The 20,888-nt window shown below is 37.9% G+C and overlaps 1 protein-coding gene across 2 annotated transcripts; it reads right to left on the bottom strand.

Moving 5' to 3' along the window:
* Nucleotides 1–5,677: 5,677 nt before the first annotated feature.
* On the bottom strand, nucleotides 5,678–8,030 carry LOC148879431 (cytochrome P450 704C1-like). Of its 2 annotated transcripts, none has more exons than XM_088960963.1 (6): nucleotides 7,627–8,030; nucleotides 7,325–7,540; nucleotides 6,947–7,240; nucleotides 6,528–6,848; nucleotides 6,224–6,427; nucleotides 5,678–6,105 (listed from the first exon to the last, which is right to left on the bottom strand). In XM_088960963.1, exons 1-6 carry the CDS (start codon nucleotides 7,930–7,932, stop codon nucleotides 5,899–5,901), a joined length of 1,548 nt encoding a protein of 515 aa, XP_088817089.1. In that variant the 5' UTR covers nucleotides 7,933–8,030; the 3' UTR covers nucleotides 5,678–5,898. The 2 variants fall into 2 exon arrangements, with proteins under 2 accessions (XP_088817089.1, XP_088817088.1); XM_088960962.1 differs by having other exon boundaries at nucleotides 6,528–6,851; nucleotides 7,627–8,016.
* Nucleotides 8,031–20,888: the final 12,858 nt, after the last annotated feature.

Genomic DNA, 20,888 nt, shown 5'->3' with positions numbered 1-20,888 from the left:
CAAATTGCCAAAGAGTCCAACCTTTGCTTGCAGCCAAGGAAATAATAGTGCGAACCGTAACCATTTTCGCAACAGGACTGAAAGTGTCCTCGTAATCCAAACCATACTATTGAGAAAAGTCACGAGCAACTAAGCGAGCTTGGTGTCTTGTAATGCTTCCATCTGCTGCCTTCTTTAACTTGTAAACCCATTTACATGTAATGACATCAACATCATTTGGTTTGGGAACTAAATCCCAAGTAGAATTCTTCATCAAGGCTGCAATTTCATCCCTCATTGCATTTTCCCACTCAGGCTTCCCTTGAGCTTCAAGATAAGATGTGGGTTCATTTTCAAGTGTGTCTTCCATCATAAAATACGCAAGGGCAGTACCTTAATTTAGATGGACTCCAGACTCCCCCTTTCACTTGAGACAACTTCAGTAGGAGGTGATTCAAGATTAGAGTTAGTGAGAGGCACAAATTCAGAATTTCCTCCCTGAGCAGAGCTTGGATAAAAAATTGAGACTTCATAAAAAATAACATCACGAGAAGTAACAATCTTCTTAGAGATAGGATCCATACACCTCCATCCCTTCCTATGAGCATCAAAACCAACAAACAAACACTTTCTTGCTTTGGGGTCAAGCTTAGCTCGGCTATGTTTAGGTACATGAACATAGCAAAGAGAGAATAAAAATTCTAAAATAACTCACATCAGGCTTGGTATTGAACAACAACTCAAAAGGAGATTTTGATGTACCTGACCGTGGAGGCAACCGATTGATCACATGACAAGCACATTGCATAGCTTTTGCCCATAGCTCTCGAGGGAGATTTTTATCATGCAGCCAAGACAAGGTGACTGCCGTAAGATGTGCCAACTTCCGCTCAGCAACCCCATTCTGTTGTGGGGTATTTGGACATGTAAATTGACGTTTGATGCCATGCTCTTCACAAAATATTAAAAATTCATGAGATAGAAATTCTCCCCCGTTATCCGTTCGCAGACACTTTATAACTGAATTGAACTCTTTTTCCACCATCATCTTAAACTGCGTGAAGTGGGTGAAAACTTCACTCTTGTTTTCCAAAAAATATACGCAGCTGTACCGAGAGAAATCATCCACAACAACCATCATATAGCGAAGGCCACTGTAACTTGGAGTGCTAGTTGGTCCCATGAGATCAGAATGAATAAGTTGAAACATTGAAGATGCACGATTCATGGATTTCTAGAATGGAAGACGGTGGGATTTGCCATATTGACAACCAGCACATAATCCGCCTAAATGTTTTGAATTTAAGAGAGGAACACCCTTGAGCAATCTATTTGTTGATATTTGTTGCAACGATTGATAACCAACATGCCCAAGTCGAGCATGCCAAAGAGAGGCACTGGTATTTTTACTTGTCTTGTCAACATAAGCTTCACTAGCGGACAATAAATACAAAGAAATTTTCTTTCTCCCAATGAAAAGAACATCAACATCAATACACCTTAACTTCTTAAGGATCCATACCTTATTTGGATCGAACAGAACAAACTCTCCGGAGTTAGTGATTTGAGAGACTGAAGAAGATTCTTCTTCAAGCCTGGTACTTGATACACATCTTCAAGAGCAAGACCTTCACCATTCAAATTTTCAGCTTTAACATTGAATTGTCCTTCCTTCATTACTGAGTGTAGTGAATTGTCAACAGTCACAATCACTCGATTTCTTAGAAGGGGATGAACATCAGAGAGTAATGTAGCATCTCCGGTGGCATGATGTGTGCAGCCCGAATCAACAATCCACTCTTTCTCATAATCAATGCAACTACCTACACTTGAGTCATTTTGATACATAGCCGAAGCAATATTATCAGGTTGATCAATTACCTCAATAGACAAACATTTGTCCTAGTTCGGTTCATCTTCTTCTTTCGCTTCATGTGTTGTATTGACATCTGATTCTGCAAGCTTAACACGACAATTTGGCTTAATATGTCTAGATTTGCCGCACTTTTTACACACTATCTTCACGCGACAATTTGCCTTGATGTGTCCCACCTTTTCGTACCGATAACATGTTAATTTGGAAGTGCTTGACTACTCCCCCTCAGCTTTTTGCTGCTTACCACCGCTTGATGAGTGTTTGTGAGCATTCCTTGTCTTCGACTTGTCTTTGACAAAAAGTGCATCTTCAACATTAGGAAACTTGCCAGACATTTGTTTAACCAAAGCTTCCTGGTTAGATAACAAATTCTCCAACTCAACAATAGACGGTTGGTTCGTCCACCCTTGAATAGATGAGATGAATGGCATGAACTCTTTTCTCAGGCCACGAATCAAATAGCGTCGTAGCCTTGCATCACTTATCGGTTCTTCACTGTCCAATTCTGAAATTTCTGCACACACATTCTTGATTTTGAGAAAATAATCAGAAATGGACATATTACCTTGAGTTAAAGAAGCAAGCTCATTTTCAAGGTATTGTAGTCGCATTGTATTTTTCTGGGTGAACAATCTTTCAAGAGTATCCCAAATTTCCTTCGGTGAATCTAGCTTGCGAACATGATCAATATATTCCTTGCTGATCGAAGTTCTGAGAGCAAACAAAGCCTTTCCACTCTTTATCTTCCATTTTCGTCTTGCATCGACAAGCTGCGGAGTATCATCAGGAAGTGTATCATCGCCTGTAACAAGATACCACAGATCATGTCCTTGAAGATAAGCCTCCATGCACAATTGCCAATATTGATAATTGGTACCAACAAGCTTCTCAGTGGTCATTTGAGAAGCACCACTACCTCCGTTCATCTTGAAAACTGAGAGAAAAAATATGCTGCACACAGCCCAACAAATTCACTGAGTAATTTTAAGAACACGTAGTGAGCAACCTGGCTCTGATACCATAACACAAAAACAAATAGAATAAAGTAGTAAAGTGTTTATTACTCAGTGAGAAACATATAACAGATTTAGGAGGTAATAAACTCAAAACAACTCACTGATAACTTATGACTTGCTAATATTTCTCAACTAACTAAGACTGAGATAACTTATGACTCCTAAATTTACTCAACTGACAAAGACCAAATCAACTACTAACAGCAAGAAGAATCAAATAAAATTATTGAAAAATATTGAGTTTTGGCATAGTTTTAAGGCTCGTGATCATTTTTTCACCACATAGGCAGTGCTGGAGCTGAGCTTTTGATAAATTTTCACCTTTATTTTCAGTATTTCTTGTATTATTAGGCATTCTGTTCTGATTTACATTAGCTGATAGACTCCCAATGTTGGGTGCCCTATCTCAGATTTTGTAGCTGCTCACATTATTTGTTGTGTGGGTGCGATGTCAATGCAGTCTTCGACATAAGAAAAAAATATGCAAATGTGGTCGGAAAACTATAGTAAGAGCCTTTGAGTCAATAGATAACCCTCATAGGCTATACTTCTTTTGCGCCGAGTGTTTAGTAGGTGTAATAGAATTTTGTTTTCCTTGCTTATATTGCTAACATGTTGAAGTTACTGATTTTTCAAGCAAACATGGTCAAGTTTTTCAAGTTGTGATTTGCTTATATTACTACCACCATTTTTTTTTTCCAAGTTGTGAATTGCTTATATTGCTACCACCAGATTTTTTAAGTTGTGTTTTGCTTATATAACTAAGTTGTGTTTTCATATAGGCAGGTTCAATTTAAGAAAAAAGTGTAACTTTTTTCATGGTGTAACCCATGGTCAAGATAATTATCCAATGGTGATGGAGCAGTGGGAAAAAGGTAAACAACATAGATTTAAAGGTTATAAAGAAAGAAATAGTGGCTTAGTTATATGAAATGACAGAAGTATTGGCTGATTTGGGTGCCAAGGTGGATAGACAACATTTATCATACAAATGAACATGTAGAATGACATTGGTGGTTATTTTCTTTATCACCATTTGGGCCATTTTCAAATTTCTTTAATGTTAAAAGCCAAAGAGAGTCTAAGACAATGTTCCTTTCGTACACTTTTGGTTACACCAATTTAATTGTTGTGCTGAATGTATTTGGTTTTCTAGTGATGTAATCGAACAATTCAAACTTTGTTAGGAGCCATTTGTGTTTCCTATTTCAATGTTTGTTCAATTGTGTTTCTCTTGTTTGTTTGATCATCTTGATGAGGTTCCTGTAGTCCTGCAACCATTCACCATCAGCAATCAAGGATGGACTTGAAGGGAAAATCCCTTGGCTTCTTTCACTGGTCATCACCTTGGCGCTTTGTTGGTTTGTCCATGAATGATAACTGATGAGTTAGCTTTGGCTGTTGTGGGCCAACAACCTATGCTACTGTTGAAAGCGTTTTTAGGTTAAAAAAAATAGGACGCAATTACTATTTTACCCCACTCTATGATGACGTTGCATTTTCAAAAATGTTCTCAACAGTAAAGGCTGTTAAATTTTTCCATGACTAATGAGCCCATGTGTACGCATAGATCGTGTTCAAGCAAAATACCTATTTTATCCTTCCCATTTCTTTTCTTGGAAGTTGGAGTGCTCACATGTCATGTGGTTAGGGTATACTCTATAAAAGTACAGGCTATGGTTCATTGGTTAATTATCTGTATCTCGTCATTCTTGGATAATTCAACGGTTCAGATCCTGTGGTTGACCGGTGCATTAGAATACAATAGTTTCAAACTTTTCAAAGATTGTAGGTTCCAGATCACTCTTTATTATAGGCCTCAAGAGCAGAAAACAATCATAATCAAAGCTTGTTGATGGGTCCCCATATCAATGTTTTCAAAATCAATTTTGAGGTGTAACCGTTTTCGCCTCTGGGTCATGGGCCAACGATCGGACTATTCAGGTTGAATGGGCCAACCTGTGATGCCATAATTAAAATAATTAAAAAATATTTGAAAATACATAAAATGCGAAAAAAAAATCATAAAATTACAAACCATTTAACTTTCGCAAATCAAAACAGAAATATATTTTCATACCTTAAGATTTAAGAGGTTCAGATTTAATAAAAATAAAAATTATATCGTTATAAAAATAAAAATTATCAATAGTCATAATATTCATAACAATAATTATAATTTATCAATATACAAGCAACTGGCATTTTCCAATTAGTGGAAAAGAAAAAAAATATTAAGATTCATAATCTAATTTAAGAATTGAGAGAATTCGATGAAAATAAAAATAAAAGATTACCTCTTCAAAAGGGTTGACAACTTGAAGCCATTTAAAAAATTAGAAAATATATTAGAAATTTAAAATGAATTCCTGAATGGTCATTGTAGGAAAGCTTACCCAAAAATCCAAAACAAAAATGAAAGTTTTCTAATTACAAAGTTTGAGATGTTTGAATCATTTGATATTTAGATTTCTAGAAAGCTAGAAATTAAAAAGAAACTACTCAAAAACTAAAATGAAAAACTTACCCAGGAGTATCTAAATCACCCAATGCTTAGTTGTTTACACTTGCCAATGTTAATGTGGGGAGTTAAAAAATGGATGTGAAAAATTATAGTTGTCGGCATTAATCACTGCACTGGAGTCACCGGCATTAAATCTCTGTTTTAAACTTGATTGTTTTTTTCTCAAATCTCAAGCCGATTGAACCCCTGTTCCTCTTTCGTTTTCCTCCGAGAGTCTGTAAACTTGAAACCCTAAACGAAACAAAATATAAAATGAAAGAGGGATCTGGCTTAAGCTGGGAGTTTGGAACAAGATGGTCATTTTCAAAATATTAAGCCTAAAATTTGTAATGCAAAAAAAAAAAAAAAAAGAAATCTAATCCGTCACCCGCTAATCAGATCGTCTGGTTCGCCGATTCAACCGTCTGGGTTGATGGTTCTGTAACCTAGTTATAATTTAAAAGTTGCAAAGGTAACCTATACCTAAAATTACAGCAATGAGAAAACCATTAAGGACACGCTAATTAAGCATATGTTTTGTGTTCACAGCCCAATCTGTGTGAGACTTGCAGATGTAGTCCTCCATCAATATTAAGAGTGATCATGGTTCTGTAACCAACTTCTTTCTGGTCGTCGCTTAGCCTGAACACAAAAGATCTTAACAACAGAGCTGAAAATATCTTCATCTGTCTGTATGCGAAGTCTTTTCCCAGACAAATTCTTGGCCCAGCCTGCACACCATAAAAAAAGAAAAAAAAAAAAAAACTTAAGCTTAATTAATCTAGGCAAATGATGGAGAATAATCCGATCATGTTGAAGTCAGATCTTCAAATTCTAATTGCTTATAACCTGGAAAGCTGTGAACTTAAATTGGCTTTCCTGCCGGAAAAGACCACTCTCATTGAGCCATCTTTCTGGTCGGAAAACCTCAGCATCATCACCCCAGATGGATTTCATTCTGCCCATGGCATATGGTTGATAGGTCACCATGTCCCCTTTCTTCACATTGAATCCGTCTGGAAGGGTATCATCTGAGAAGCAAACTTTCATATCCTGTAACAAAACCAGTACGCCTAAGAAATTCAAGTAGCAAACCCCTTTAATAGCTACGTTCTATGTAAATTTTGGATAAATTTCGATCGATATGAATTACCACAGGAACAGCAGGATAGAGTCTGAGGGTCTCTGAAATGGCAGCATGTAGATGGTGCATCTTGCCAAGGGATTCGTCGTTCAGGTTGTCTGCTAACTCATCATAAGAAGATGTATCTTTTTCTTTGATTGCTTCCTGAACTTCTTGTGCAATCTTTTCTTGTATGTAAGGATGCTTGCAAAGCATGTAAAAGAACCAGGAAAGAGTGGTTGCTGTTGTGTCTCTGCCTGCAATTATGAAATTCATAATTATATCCCTCAAGTACTTTGGATCTGTCTCGTTTAGTTCCAGGAATCTGAATAAGATGTCTTGTTTCTTCATCTGCTTCATTGTCATGTGAGCACAGTAAGATAGATCTCCATCGAAATTCAAGATATCAAATGGGGGACTCTAATTAATTAACCATGTTTTTAACTCACATGTGAACCAGTAGTAGTGTTGCAGTTTTGTTTCTGTTGGATCTTGAAACTGATTAGCCTGTATACGAATTTGTCAATCACCTTCACATTTTCCCTCAGTTCTGCTTCACTTCCGACATTCAGTAACTTCTTCATCTTCCAGAAAACATCGACATAGCGCCACAAGGTTAGTGCGCTTGAATCATCGAATGCCTTGGCGAACATGGTTCCATCAGTTGATCCACCGATGCTGTCGAGTTCTACTCCGAATCCAACTTTGAATATGGAGTCTAGTGTTAATTTCATGAACAGATCCTACGCCAAACAACACCCACAAGAAGTCATTCTCTTTCTATTTCACATGAAGAAGAGAAGGGTTCTTGCAAATTAACTGATCACCTGAATATCAAATGACAGGCCGGAAGTTGCAGCCTGGAGGAGTATCTTGGCAAGATTGGCAGCATTCCTCCGGAAGACACTGCTGCTGAAGCGCCTCAAATTACTACTTGAGAACTCGTAACTTGATAGCTTTCTCTGCTGTCGCCACTTCTCACCATCAACCGCAAAGATTCCATCACCAAGGAGATCCCGCAAAATCTCATTGTTATGCTTTCCCTGCAACGGTTTTCGCTTAAAGAGCTATGTAAATCAACTCTCATGTCCAGAGCTAATATAAAAATATGAAGAAAAATAGAGTTTACCTTCCCATAGTTAGCGAAGTTGGTTTTGAGGATGTATTCAACATTTGCTGGGTTTGCAGTATAAATCTCACTTCGAGATAGACCACTTAGCCGGTAAGTTCCATACTTGGAAGCAAGTTCAGTCATGTAGTGGTGTAATCTACTGAAGTTGAGTAACTGGTTGAAAATGGTGCCTGCAATTGGGTGGCGTCGCTTTTTCTGTTCCTCCGGTGGTGTTTTGGTGGCGAAGATTTTGAGTGTAAAGAGACAAAGAAGCATAGCAAAAGCTGTGAATGTGAGAGTAATGGGGTCATAGAAGGAATCCATGGCTGGACACCTGGGAAGAGAAGATAAGTGGGTCAGTTTAAATAGCACTCTGGATCTGTTGGTTACCGTAAAACCAGAGCTTTTCTGGTTTGTTTTTCTTGTGTATTTCACACACATCTATATATATATATATATATATATATATATATATATATATATATATATATATCTTTTCTGGTTTGTTTTTCTCAACCTCAAACCTATTTTTCCTATCTCAACTATACAAGATATGGATTAGAAAATATATACAAAGAAAACGGACACTCCTACTCCTAATTCGATCCTAACACAACGGAGTCTCCTAATCCCGGAGACTCCTAATTCAATCCTAACACAATCCTAACACCCCCCTCAAGTTGGAGCATGCAGATTGTGAATGCCCAACTTGTAGAGAAAATACTCAAATTCTCTGCGACCCAATGCCTTTGTAAAAATGTCAGCCAACTGAACGGTAGTTGACACATAAGCAGGATGAATGCAATCATTTTGAATCTCATCATGAACAAAATGGCAATCAACTTCAATATGTTTCATACGCTAATGAAACACTAGGTTTGCTGCAATATGCAAGGCTGCCTGACTATAACAATATAATCGTATTGGGTTCGAATGCGTCACTCCAAGAGCCAATAACAATCCCTTCAGCCATTTTAATTCACACGTGGCCATGGCCATAGACCGATACTCTGCTTCCACTGAAGAATGAGCCACAGTGTGTTGTTTTTTAGTTTTCCAGGAAATCGGTGATTTCCCAAATAGAATAAACCACCCAGATAGGGAACGTCGGGACAAAAGACAGCTCGCCCAGTCTAAATCACACCATGCATATAACTACAAGTCACAATCTGAACGCAAGAGAATTCCTTGACCAGGATTTCCTTTCAAATAGCGCACCACTCGCAATGCAGCCTCCCAATGTCTTTCTTGCGGTTGCTGCATGAATTGGGACAGAACATGCACATAATAAGACAACTTAGGACGAGTTGCTGAGAGATAAATAAGCTTGCCCACCAAGTGCCTATATTGCTCAGGATCAGATAAGAGAGGCCCATCTGTCAAGGCCAGGTTGTGATTTTTCTCTATAGGAAAAGGAGTAGGTTTTGCACCAAGCAATCCAACTTTAGTGATAATATCCAGAGCATACTTTTGTTGAGACAGAAAAATTCCTGTTGAGTTTCGGGCAAATTCAATGCCCAAAAAATATTTCAATGGTCCCAAGTCTTTCATATGGAAGTAGTCATTCAAATATTTCTTGAAGACTTGAATTGCCATACGATCATTACCTGACACGATAATGTCATCCACATACACGAGGACAAGCACATGCACCCTGTCTCGACGAAAGGTGAATAGTGAGTAATCTGAACCTGATTGCTGAAAACCATATGTCTTCAAGGCTGCGGTTAATTTAGCAAACCAACATCTCGGCGCTTGTTTCAACTCATACAGAGATTTTCGCAACCGACACACCATACTTGGTTTATCTGACTAAAAACCAGGAGGTATTCGCATGTAGACTTCCTCATGAAGGTCACCGTGCAAAAATGCGTTATGTACGTCCATTTGATGAAGCTCCCAATTTCTAGCTGTTGCGACTGCAGGAAAGGTATGGACAGTAACCATTTTAGCAATTGGGGCAAAAGTTTCATTATAATCAATTTCCTCAACCTGCTTGGTCCCAAAAATCACGAGATGGGTTTTGTATCTTTCCACTGTCCCATTAGCGTTGTACTTGATTCGATATACCCATTTGCATCCTATGGCTCATTTTCCGGATGGAAAAGGCTCTACGGTCCATGTCTAATTATTCTCAAGTGCTTGTATTTCTTTCTGCATTGCATCCCTCCATTTTTCATCCTTTACGGCCTCAGCAAAAGAAGTAGGTTCAACTCCTGCAATAATGGCTGCCAAGAAAGCACGATGTCGACAAGAAAAACTGTTACAATTCACATAGTTATCTATGGGATAAGGACTACCTGCAGGATGTGATTGGCCGAGTGAGCTTGCAAAGGGACGCGGAGAGGGACTCAAGCACTGTGTGGTGTGAAGCACATAATCTCTCAACCTTGTGGACTGCTATTTCTGTCGATGTCCACGCCCTAAATGAAATTCAAAGTGCTGCTGTTGCTCAACATCACCACCCCCTAACATCAGAACTGTCTTTGGTTGCATTCTCTGTGGTGGCGTCACAAGAATGCATGGGTTCACCAGCATTTGCATTTGGGTCTACATGGGTTTATTCTTCTACATAGACTCCTTCTTCAGCGAGTTCACCTCGCTGGGTAGTCTCCATCTCACCATTTAGTAGTCCAGGTAAACAAGTGGATGGTACCAATACCTCATCTGTCCCACCTATTCCATAATTAAATTGACGTTGAGCTTTGTTCGGCTGTGCATCCTCCTTGTGTGCATACGGGAATTCATGCTCTAAAAAGTAATATCTCTTGATGCAATGAATTTGTCTGACTCTAAGTCATACAAGCTCTATCCTTTCTTTCCAAAAGGATACCCAACAAAAACACATTGTCTGCTCTGACTGACAAATTTATCCCCTCCGTGTCCATGATTGTGCGGATATGCTAAGCAACCAAAAACTCACACATTATCATAAGAAGGAGGTCACCTAAATAGCATTTCATAGGGAGACTTTCCTTTCGATAGAATGGATGGTGTCCGATTGATCAAATAACATGCGGTCAAGACACATTCCCCCAAAAAATCAATAAGCAAGCTAGCTTGAAAGCGCAAGGCTCGGGCAACATTGAGTATGTGGCGGTGCTTACGTCCAACCCTCCCGTTTTATTGAGAGGTCCCGACACAAGTGGTTTGATGAATAATACCACTTTCAGTAAAATAACTATCCAAGCAAACAAACTCAGTGCCATTATCAGTACGGATCACCATTACAAGTTTGTTAAATTGCATTTGAACCATAGCAACAAAATTTTGAAGAACTCATCCCACTTCCGTCTTGTCAACCAGAAGATAGATTCAAACACCTCTAGAAAAATCATCTACCATGGTCAAGAAATAATGAGCACCACAAGAGGCTCCAGTTCTATACGGGCCCCATAAATCACAATGAATTAACTCAAAAATATCGAATGCTTTATTATTACTAGAAACAAATTCTTCTCGACATTGTTTAGCTCAGAAGCATGCATCACAACCCTTAATATTGTCATCACTATTATTCTTAGTGCTAATAAAAGGCAACAACTTAACAATTCTATAAGAAGGATGCCTTAACCTTTGATGCCAAATATCCCATGTTCTTCTCTCTGTAGTCTTCATTGCTCTTATTGATGTAATGCTTCAAAAATAATAGAGTCCCTCTCGCTGCTCACCCGCTCCAATCAGCATCCTCGTAGTGTGGTCCTATATCACACAAAATTTATTAGTGAACTAGACAACACAATTTGATTCCTCAATCAATTGTGAGACAAAAAGTAAATTGCAATTCAAACTAGGCACATATAAAACACTAGTCAATTTCAGATGATCGTCCAATGCAACTATGCCTTCTTTCTCAGCTATTGTCGCTTTCCTGTTTGGTAGCCCGACAGAGCACGTAATGACATTCTTTATGTCTCTCATTGACTCGAGGCTTCCTGTCATATGATGAGAGGCCCCTGTGTCTATTATCCATTCTGACAATTTTTGCTTACCACTTAGTCGTTGACTCCCCTCTTTCTGTGTGTTCAAAAAGTTGAGTAATTTGTTCCACTACTCACTACTTAGTCCATTTAACCCAGTCTTGGCTGCATCAATTGATTCTCCTTGAGACGCATTGCCTTGTGTAGAGGCTTTGGTTGTATTGGCCTTGACTTGGCCGCCACATCCTTTTCCGCCTGCCCCTGCTCCTTGTTTCTGTCCACCACGTCCTCGGCCTGTTCCACGGGCATTATTCTTTGGCCGATTGCCCCACCATTCAGGGTAGCCGATCAGTTGGAAACAAGACTTTGTATCGTGGCCTGCCTTGTTGCAGTGATTACATACTACGTTCTTGTCTCTGCCTTCGCTTTGCCTCTTCCCTGCATGGGCTGCGAAGGCCACAACTTCAGTCTTCTCTTCCTTTGCTCTAGTCATGGTTTGAACTTGCTCCTCTTGAATTACTATAGCATAGGCTCGATTCAAACTTGGCAAGGGTTTTGTACTCAGTATATGCGAATGCACACCTCCATAGACCGTGTCGTCTAGCCCCATCAAAAATTGATGAAGTTTCTCTTCATCTTGCTTCTTATGCCATGCCCTGCTTATGTTGCAGCTGCACTTTCCACATTGACAAGTGGGATATTGCTCATAATTTCCCAATTCCTCCCAAATCATCTTGAGTTTGCCATAGTAATTCAGAATTGTCATTCCTCTTTGTTTGCAATTTGCCAGTTCGGATTTGAATTGTTGAACTCGTGGTCCATTACCGACAGAGAATCGCTCCTTTATGTCATCTCAAAGTGTCTGCGCAATCTTAGTGTACGTTACGGTTGAACATAAATTAGGTTCAGTCGTATTTAGAATCCATGACACAAGCATGGAATTCACCATCCACCAATCTTCCAATTCCACCGAATCGTCCGGAGGTTGCTTCACTGATCCATCGATGAAGCCGAATTTCTTCTTGGCTCGCAGTGCCGTTCTTATTGCTTGAGCCCATTCATCATAGTTGTCGCCTCTAAGCTGGACCTGTGTGATAATGTTGCCTGGATTGTCATTGGTTGAAAGAAGGTAGGGTGAGATCACATTCCAAGTCAATTGCCACTGCTCTATTCTTTTTCTCTGTTTTTGGCCATCGATGGGCTGATGTCATACTTCACAAGTCTTGACAGGAATTCAAATCCCAAAAAAATAAAAAAAGGAGTTGAGCTTCCGAAATACATTTAGTCCTTAAAAAAAAACTGCTCTTCAGATTTGGTATTGCATTGACAGAACTCGCGAGTCATCCGCAACCAACCGCTTTTGAAGCTTTTGCTCCAAAAAGAAGGCAATCACTGGTAATAGATTACTGCCGCTAGTAAGAGATCGCCTACTGGTAATAGATCGCCGCCGCTGGTAAGAGATCGCCGCCGTTAGAACGAAAGACGACCACTGGTAATGGATCACCGCCACTAGAATGATTCCCGCCTCTCGGTGTTCGCACCGCTGGTAACAGATCGCTGGTAATAGATCGCTACCGCTGGTAAGAGATCGCTACCGCTGGAACGATTTCCGCCTCTCAGTGTTCGCACAGCTAGTAACAGATTGCCGTTTCCGCCACCAGTTGCAGTCTTGGTAGGAAGAAGGCGAAGATCGAACTCTGTGGAAGACGGAGTCTCGAACGGAATCTGGAGTGCAGAGTCTCTCCTTTCTTGACACCGAATATCGTCGCTGCTGCCACTGATCTCGAGAGGTCTTGGAACACAGACCTTTTGTGGCTCTGATACCATGTAAAACCAGAGCTTTTCTGGTTTATTTTTCTTGTGTATTTCATTCATTGAGGATTTATATATATATATATATGTATATATCTTCAAATCTCTTAAGTTTACAAGAACTCAAACTCAAACCTATCTTTCCTATCTCAACTATACAAGATAAGGATTAGAAGATATATACAAAGAAAACGGAGACTCCTACTCCTAATTTGATCCTAACACAGCGGAGTCTCCTAATCCCAGAGACTCCTAATTCAATCCTAACACAATCCTAATAGTTACCTATCACCTCACCTCAATCTCTTCCTAGGTTCCAAAAGAAAGAATCGGCATCTATTCATTCAGTTTGGTAATTTCTACTCTTGTTTTCGGTTCAACTCAAAAGATTGATTACAGTGCATTATTTGCAGGATGAATGAGGCAAATGACCTAATAGCTAAGATGATCAGTCAATGTCCCTCCTGAGTCCTGACACAAGCAATCTGTAGTTAAGAAAGCTCCAAAAAAAAAAAATGGAGCGCATGCATTTACACACAATCCGAATGTAGAAGGCATGTTAGGTAAATACAATGACTGAGCACGTAATAGCTATGACACATGTCCCAATTAATGTGCCTTTCATCCAAACATTTTTATTCCTTTTAGATAAAAATTATTCATTATTTTATTATTTTTGTCAAAATAATTAAAAATAAAAAATTTAATGAAAAAGGAAAATGTAAATGAGTCCCAACTCCCAATACGTTTAGTTTTTCCTTTTTCATTGTTTTTATTTTTAATTATTTTGACAAAGATAATAAAATAATGGATAATTTTTGTCTAACTGAGCAAAATTTTTTTGATGAAAGTCACATTAATTGGGACATGTGTCATACAACTATTATGTGCTCACTCATTGTGCTTACCTAACTACATGTGGGCCCATCCATAATTAAGAAAGAAAAAGAAAAGGAAAATCTATGAAGTAGAAAATATATGGTATGGGAAGAGTTTTGACCAATAAAAACCCACCCATGAATTTTGATAAATAACACCTGATGGGTTTCTTTGAGGTGCATGCATCTAACCAGTGGAGTTTTTTTTTACCCATACCCCAGGCCAAGGATTTGGCCAAATTGTGGGCCAGAGTATTGCAATCTCACTACAATAAGACTCGTACAAAGGGAGAGAATATTGTTCCAAATGATTATGATTGTTAGAGGAGAGAAGCCACTCAAGAAGGCTTGTCTAGGAATCAATCGCTTTCTTGGAGTCCAATTCAATGATAGCTTGTGTGGATAGTCCTCTTCCATAAAATAGTATAGATAAGGATGGGCCATACCCCAATTTATCATCCACTATTTTCTTGTAGATGGGCCATATTATGGTGTAGACAGTTTGTGGGAAGGATTTAGTGTAACATAGATGCATTAATATTGGTCCAACTATCCTCATTTTATTTAATCTTTTACTATATTTTAATTTATATTGAAATCATTTTTTAATTTGTTTATTACTGAAGATAATATTATAATGATAAATATATTTATTTTTATATTTATTAGTAATTACGTATTGGTGTTTTATTTATACATTATTATTATTATTATTATTATTATTATTATTATTATTTTATATTACTATTTCAAATTATTTTTGGCTTAAATTGTGTTTCTTTTTTCATTCATGATCGTATTGGTGCAAATGGACGAGTCATCCAATTTGAGTTTGATCCTATTTTTTCTAGATTCGGATAACCCTATGTTGAATTTTTGGATCAAATCTAATTGGAATTTGGATTACCCCTAGTTGGTCCAACTGGATCCGATATGATCGAACCTATATATGTATATATTTATAAACATATTTACTTATACAAATACATGTATATATTAATATATTTAATTATAAATATGTTTATATTGCATTTTTTGTAATTTTTTTATAATATATATATATATATATATAATAAAATTGAATGGTCCATGTTAGCATGCCTCTCCTTTGAGAGAAGCTACTTATCTATTTTCTCAATTTTTTGCATTTTTTCTTATTTTGTTTTATTTTAAAAATATAAATCAGTAATCATTTCTTATCTTGATTAGATTAATAAAACTGCACACTATTAGAGAGAGGCCTTTGGGTTTTCCAAGGCCTCTTATTTTAATGCATCTTATTATTACACTTAAGAGAGAGAGAGAGAGAGAGAGAGAGAGAGAGAGAGAGAGAGAGAGAGAGAGAGAATAGTAATAATATAAATAGGTTGAGGTTAAACAATCAAAAAATTATTAATTTAAAAATCCACTAAACTTTTATTAAAAATAAATATTAACAAAACTTAATAAATATTAAAAATGTGTTTCAATTCCACTTAAAAATCAAACTTAACAAACGCTAATAAAAAATAAGAAATTTAAATATAAAAATATTAATTGATAGTTTTAATAATATTATTAGATAACTTATGAGTTGAGACCTTTATTGTACATAATGAACTCATTAAAAATGATAACAAATTTAAAATGCAAAACCTATTTTATTAACACTATTTTCTTGCCAAAGTTATTGAGTAATAATGAAAAAATATCTTTTTTTAACCCCAAAGTCTCTTAGCCCAGCCCAAAAGGAAAATACAAAAAAGATTATCTAATTCTTAAATTGGTCAGACCTAATATCAACAATTAATTAAATTTGGAAATTTAAATATAAAAATTAATTGATAGTTTTAATAATATTATTATATAACTTTGTATTAATGTATTTTTAATTAATTAATAATTTTTATGAGTTGAGACCTTTATTGTGCATAATGTACTCATTAAAAATGATAAAAACTAATGAAAATTTAAAATGTAGAACCTGTTTTATTAACAATATTTTATTGCAAAAATTACTCATGCAAAATTATTGAATAATAATGAAAATACCAATAATTAATTGAAAATCCAAAAAATTACATTTAATTACCAATAATTAAATATAATGAACAGTGATTATTTTTAAATTGTAATTAACAATAATTATAATTTAAACTATAAATAATAGAAAATTACACTTAATTAGTTTTAGCTAAGAAATTAGCAATATTTTTGAAAATATGATAATTTCCAGATTTTTTTGCTATTTTAAATAAATATAGTAATTTAATAATTATAATATTTTAATAGCTAACAATATTTTAATAATTAATAATAAAAAGTAACAAATCGTTTATAACTTAACCTAACCCGATTAGATCTATAAATTTGTAGGCTCAAGCAACTATTTTCTTTTGAGTTAGGTCTAGTTGAGATATGCACCATGCCCACACATTATCAGGGATAATCAGATTCAAAGTCTAATTGGGTATCAAACTTTTGGAGTCCAATGTTGGCTTTAGTGGATAGGGCCCGAGCTGGGATCATTTGAGAAAGCCCAAGCTAGAGCTCACAGGCCTGAAATTTTGTCTAAGCCTGAAAAATAACGGGCCAAGCCGTCAGGCTATCCGACCCATGGATAGGTCTAATTGTATATATAAACAATTGTATACATCAAAAATCATATGAAATAAAAATTTAAACATCTTTTTCAATTTTTAAAAATGAACATTTTAAAGCTTGGCCCGATATGTGGCCTAACCTGGCCCAAGGCTCGGCCCATGACACGGCATGGGCCTGTGCGGGCTCGAGCCGTGGGCCGTGTAGGCCCAGCATGACCCAACTTACACCTCTACTTGAACCCGCCCAATACTAGGGACGGGGTGGGAAAATTCAAGGATTCCCCATCCTTGATGAGGACTGGGGTGCCTTGCCTCTTAACTCACCCAACATTGAGGAATGGTTGCCTTGCCTTGAACCCGCCTAACACTAGGGACGAGGCGGAGATGGAATAGAGTGTCTTGACTATGGTGTAGGAACAGGGATGGAGTGCCCAACCCTGAACCCACCTTGTTGTCATTCCTATATAATTGTTAATTATTAGTGAAATTAATAAAAATATTATCTTTCGTAATTATTTTTATTTATTTGAAGTTAATCAAAATTTCATTTAAAAATAATTGCAATTATTTAGATTACTATAAATTATTAATAAAACTAAATTTATTAAATAAAAAATACAATTATTTGATTTTTATATATTGATAATAACTTTGAATACTTTTAGTTAATTAACAACAAATTTTGATTATTAGTTTAATATTAATTAATAGTAAATAAAATTATTAAATCTTTCAGAATTTCTCGTGCATCACACCAGAAAATCTAAATGATTTAATAATTTTATAAAAAAATACATGTATATATTATAATTTTTTTATAAAAATATATGTATGCAATTTTTTTATAAAAATACATGTATATATTAATATATATGATGAAAATGTTGAACAATACTTAATATTTTTTTTTGTTTTTCTTTATATAAACTTTTTGTTTTATCTTTTAATAATTTATTAATTATTTTTCATAATTTGAGTCGGATAGGATTAGATTCAAATATCTGACATGCTTAACAAATTCAAATTATGAGATCCAATCAGATCTTCAAATAGGACCGGATTAGATCTTGTATTCTACTATCAAATCGGATTTAGATATACGTTGCTTCGAATCTGATCCGATCCATTTGCATCCCTACATGATGCCACCTCACGGTGCTAGAGCTCAACCGGCCTGGGAACTTTGGGCTTGCTGGAGCTGGGGGCCTCGTGCTCAACTGGCCTGGGGACTTCGGAGCTGAAAGTGCATTCCGCGATGAAGTCTGCTAAGGCTTGGGCTTTGATAGCAGTTTGCGGCTTGTATTGGAGGTCGTACTCGCTGAGCTCAATGGTCCACTTCGTCGGTCTACCGGAGACCTCGGGCTTGAGTAGAACTTGCCTCAGAGGTTTGTTGGTGATGACAATGATAGTGTGAGTTTGGAAGTACGGATGAAGCTTCCAGGCTGCATTAACTAGTGCATAGGCCAACTTTTCTATCTCTGGATATCTTGTCTCTGCTCCCTACAACACTTTATGAACATAGTAGATAGGTTGTTGGACCCGATCTACCTCTTTTATCAGTACCGAGCTGACCACCTCGCCACTTGCCGAGAGGTACAACTCTAAAACATCGCCCTCCTCGGGCTGGGTTAAGACCAGTATACTAGCGACGTACTTTTTGAGCTCGACGAATGCGAGCTACCACTCTTCGGTCCATTCAAAACCTTTGCTTTTAATTGCTTTAAAGAAAGGCAGGCAGTGGTCTGCTAACTTGGACATGAAGTGACTCAGAGCAGCTATTCGGCCATTCAACCTTTGAACCTCCTTCAGTTTCCGAGGTGGTCTCATGTCTAGGATGGCCTTTATTTTATCCGGGTTGGCCTCAATGCCACGCCGGTTGATGATGTACCCTAGGAATTTACCCAAGGTAACACCAAAGACATACTTATTCGGGTTCAATTTCATGTTAAATTTATGCAAAATTTCAAAAACTGAATGTAGGTCTTGTATTAAATCATGCAAAAATTGGTTTTTGACGACCATGTTGTCTACATAACATTTTATTTTTCCACGAATCAGTGGCTCAAACAATTTATTCACAAGTCTTTGAAAGGTTGCCCTGACATTTTTTATCCCAAAGGGCATGACCTTGTAACAGTACAGGCCGAGCTCGGTTATGAAGGCAGTCTTTTCTTCATCAACTGGGTCCATCCTAATCTGGTTGTATCCCGAACAGGCGTCTAGGAAACTCAACAACTCATGCCCTGAGGTCGCATCCACTAGACGGTCGATCCTGAGGAGTGGGAAGCAGTCCTTTGGGCAAGCTCGGTTCAAGTAGGTGTAGTCGACGCACATGCGCCATTTACTGTTAGCCTTTTTTACTAGAATGGGGTTGCCCACCCAGCTCAGGTAATGGACTTCCCTAATAAAGTCGGTTGCGAGGAGCTTTCCGACCTCCTCGTCGATTGCCCTCCATCACTCTGGGCTAAGTTGCGTTTCTTCTGTCTAACGGGCCTAACTACAGGATCAATATTAAGCTTGTGAGTTATGATGCTAGGGTCTATGCCGGGCATCTCTGCTGCGGACCATGCAAAAACATCTGCCACCTAACTGTCTTACCATCTCATGTGAACACACATCCCCCTATGGTTGAGCCCTCCATGGCTCCCACTAGGGTCAACACGCGCCAGTTCTATGACTTGGTGCAATGCGTTTGAGGAATGAACAACCTGATCATAGCCTAGGAGGACAAGTTCACCACCCTAATAGAGGGGCAACAATAACCACAACAGTTGTAAGCACCATGGTAGGTCGGAGGTTGGTCAGTCTCTGAAGGTCTGGAAATGGTGGTGGGAAAGAGAGAGGATGTTGGGAGGAGAGGAGAAGAAAGGAGAGAAAGGAGAGTCCCTTTCTCAGAAACCCTAGGTCAAGGTTGTATTATGTTGTCTCTTTGGGGAAGAATTGCTCTCCCCCTTTTATAGAGAGAAAGTTAAGGTTATCAAGGAAGAAGTTCTTTCCTGTTAGGAAAGGGGATCTTCTTTTGCTAGGAAATGAGATATTTCCTTTTGTTTGACTATCCCTTCTAGATTCTCTTCGTATGAGACCCTATTATACTGATGTGGCATGGGTGACATCATTGTTTGGCGGACATATTTTCATTAAACCCGCTTGTGTAATTTAAAGACGCATGTGTAACCAGCATTGATTCCTGATCTACTGTGATTCTGTAGTTCTGTAATGGTGTTGATTTCATTGCAAATCCGCGCGTGTTCGGGGTTCATCACAAATCCGCACATGCTTTAGCTTTATCGCAGATTCACGCTAGCCAAAGTTCATCGCAACTTGCCCCAAGTATGAGTTCATCGCAATTGCATATCTGCGATGAACTCATCGTAAATGTGAGATGGGTTATGGACTCATCGAATGCATCCATGTAGAGCTGGTTTGACACCCTTTGTACTTTAATGGTCTTAGCGACCCCTATGTACCTACAACAACATCAAACGTAGAAACATTAGAACTAGCGAGTACAGCAGCCCTGGCTACAACAATAGCACAATGCTAGGCTAAACCAAAATTCGGTCCCTACTTGGGTTCCCAATCAGATCCCCAACCTGGTCTCTAATCGGGTTCTTGACTAGAACCTCAACCAGCCCTCCGGTAGAGAATCGAATTCCTGATCATAATTGCAATCGGCCTCGGTAGAAAGCCGAGCTTCCGCTCCCATAGGAACTGAAGCCGCGAGTTCCTCTAAAGGATCCAAGAGAAGGCACCACAGACGTGCTCACTACACCTCAAAGAAAAGTTAGATCGCTCCATCTGTGAGTGTGATGGACAAGAAGGAAAAGAGAAAAGCAACTAGCCAAGCAGGCACCTTGTCTGGGCGACCTATATCTACGACCTCACCACTGACCCCCGAGATACTTACGGCCCCACGGCCAAAGAACTTCAGGGCACCCAACTTTGAATCATATAATGGAACAACAGATCTAGTATACCAAGCTTATGTATTGCCTTTCCAACAACTCTCTGAGACACAACTCGGCTATGGTATTCCGTTTTGGCCCCTGGCTCCATAAAAAGATGGGATCAGCTCACCAGTTGTTTAT

This window comes from Nelumbo lutea, chromosome 1 (assembly GCF_056320005.1).
Source record: "Nelumbo lutea isolate HS-2025 chromosome 1, American lotus-T2T, whole genome shotgun sequence".
NCBI lineage: Eukaryota > Viridiplantae > Streptophyta > Magnoliopsida > Proteales > Nelumbonaceae > Nelumbo > Nelumbo lutea.
The sequence above is the reverse complement of the archived record's forward strand: the minus strand, read 5'-3'. Positions and strand labels throughout refer to the sequence as shown.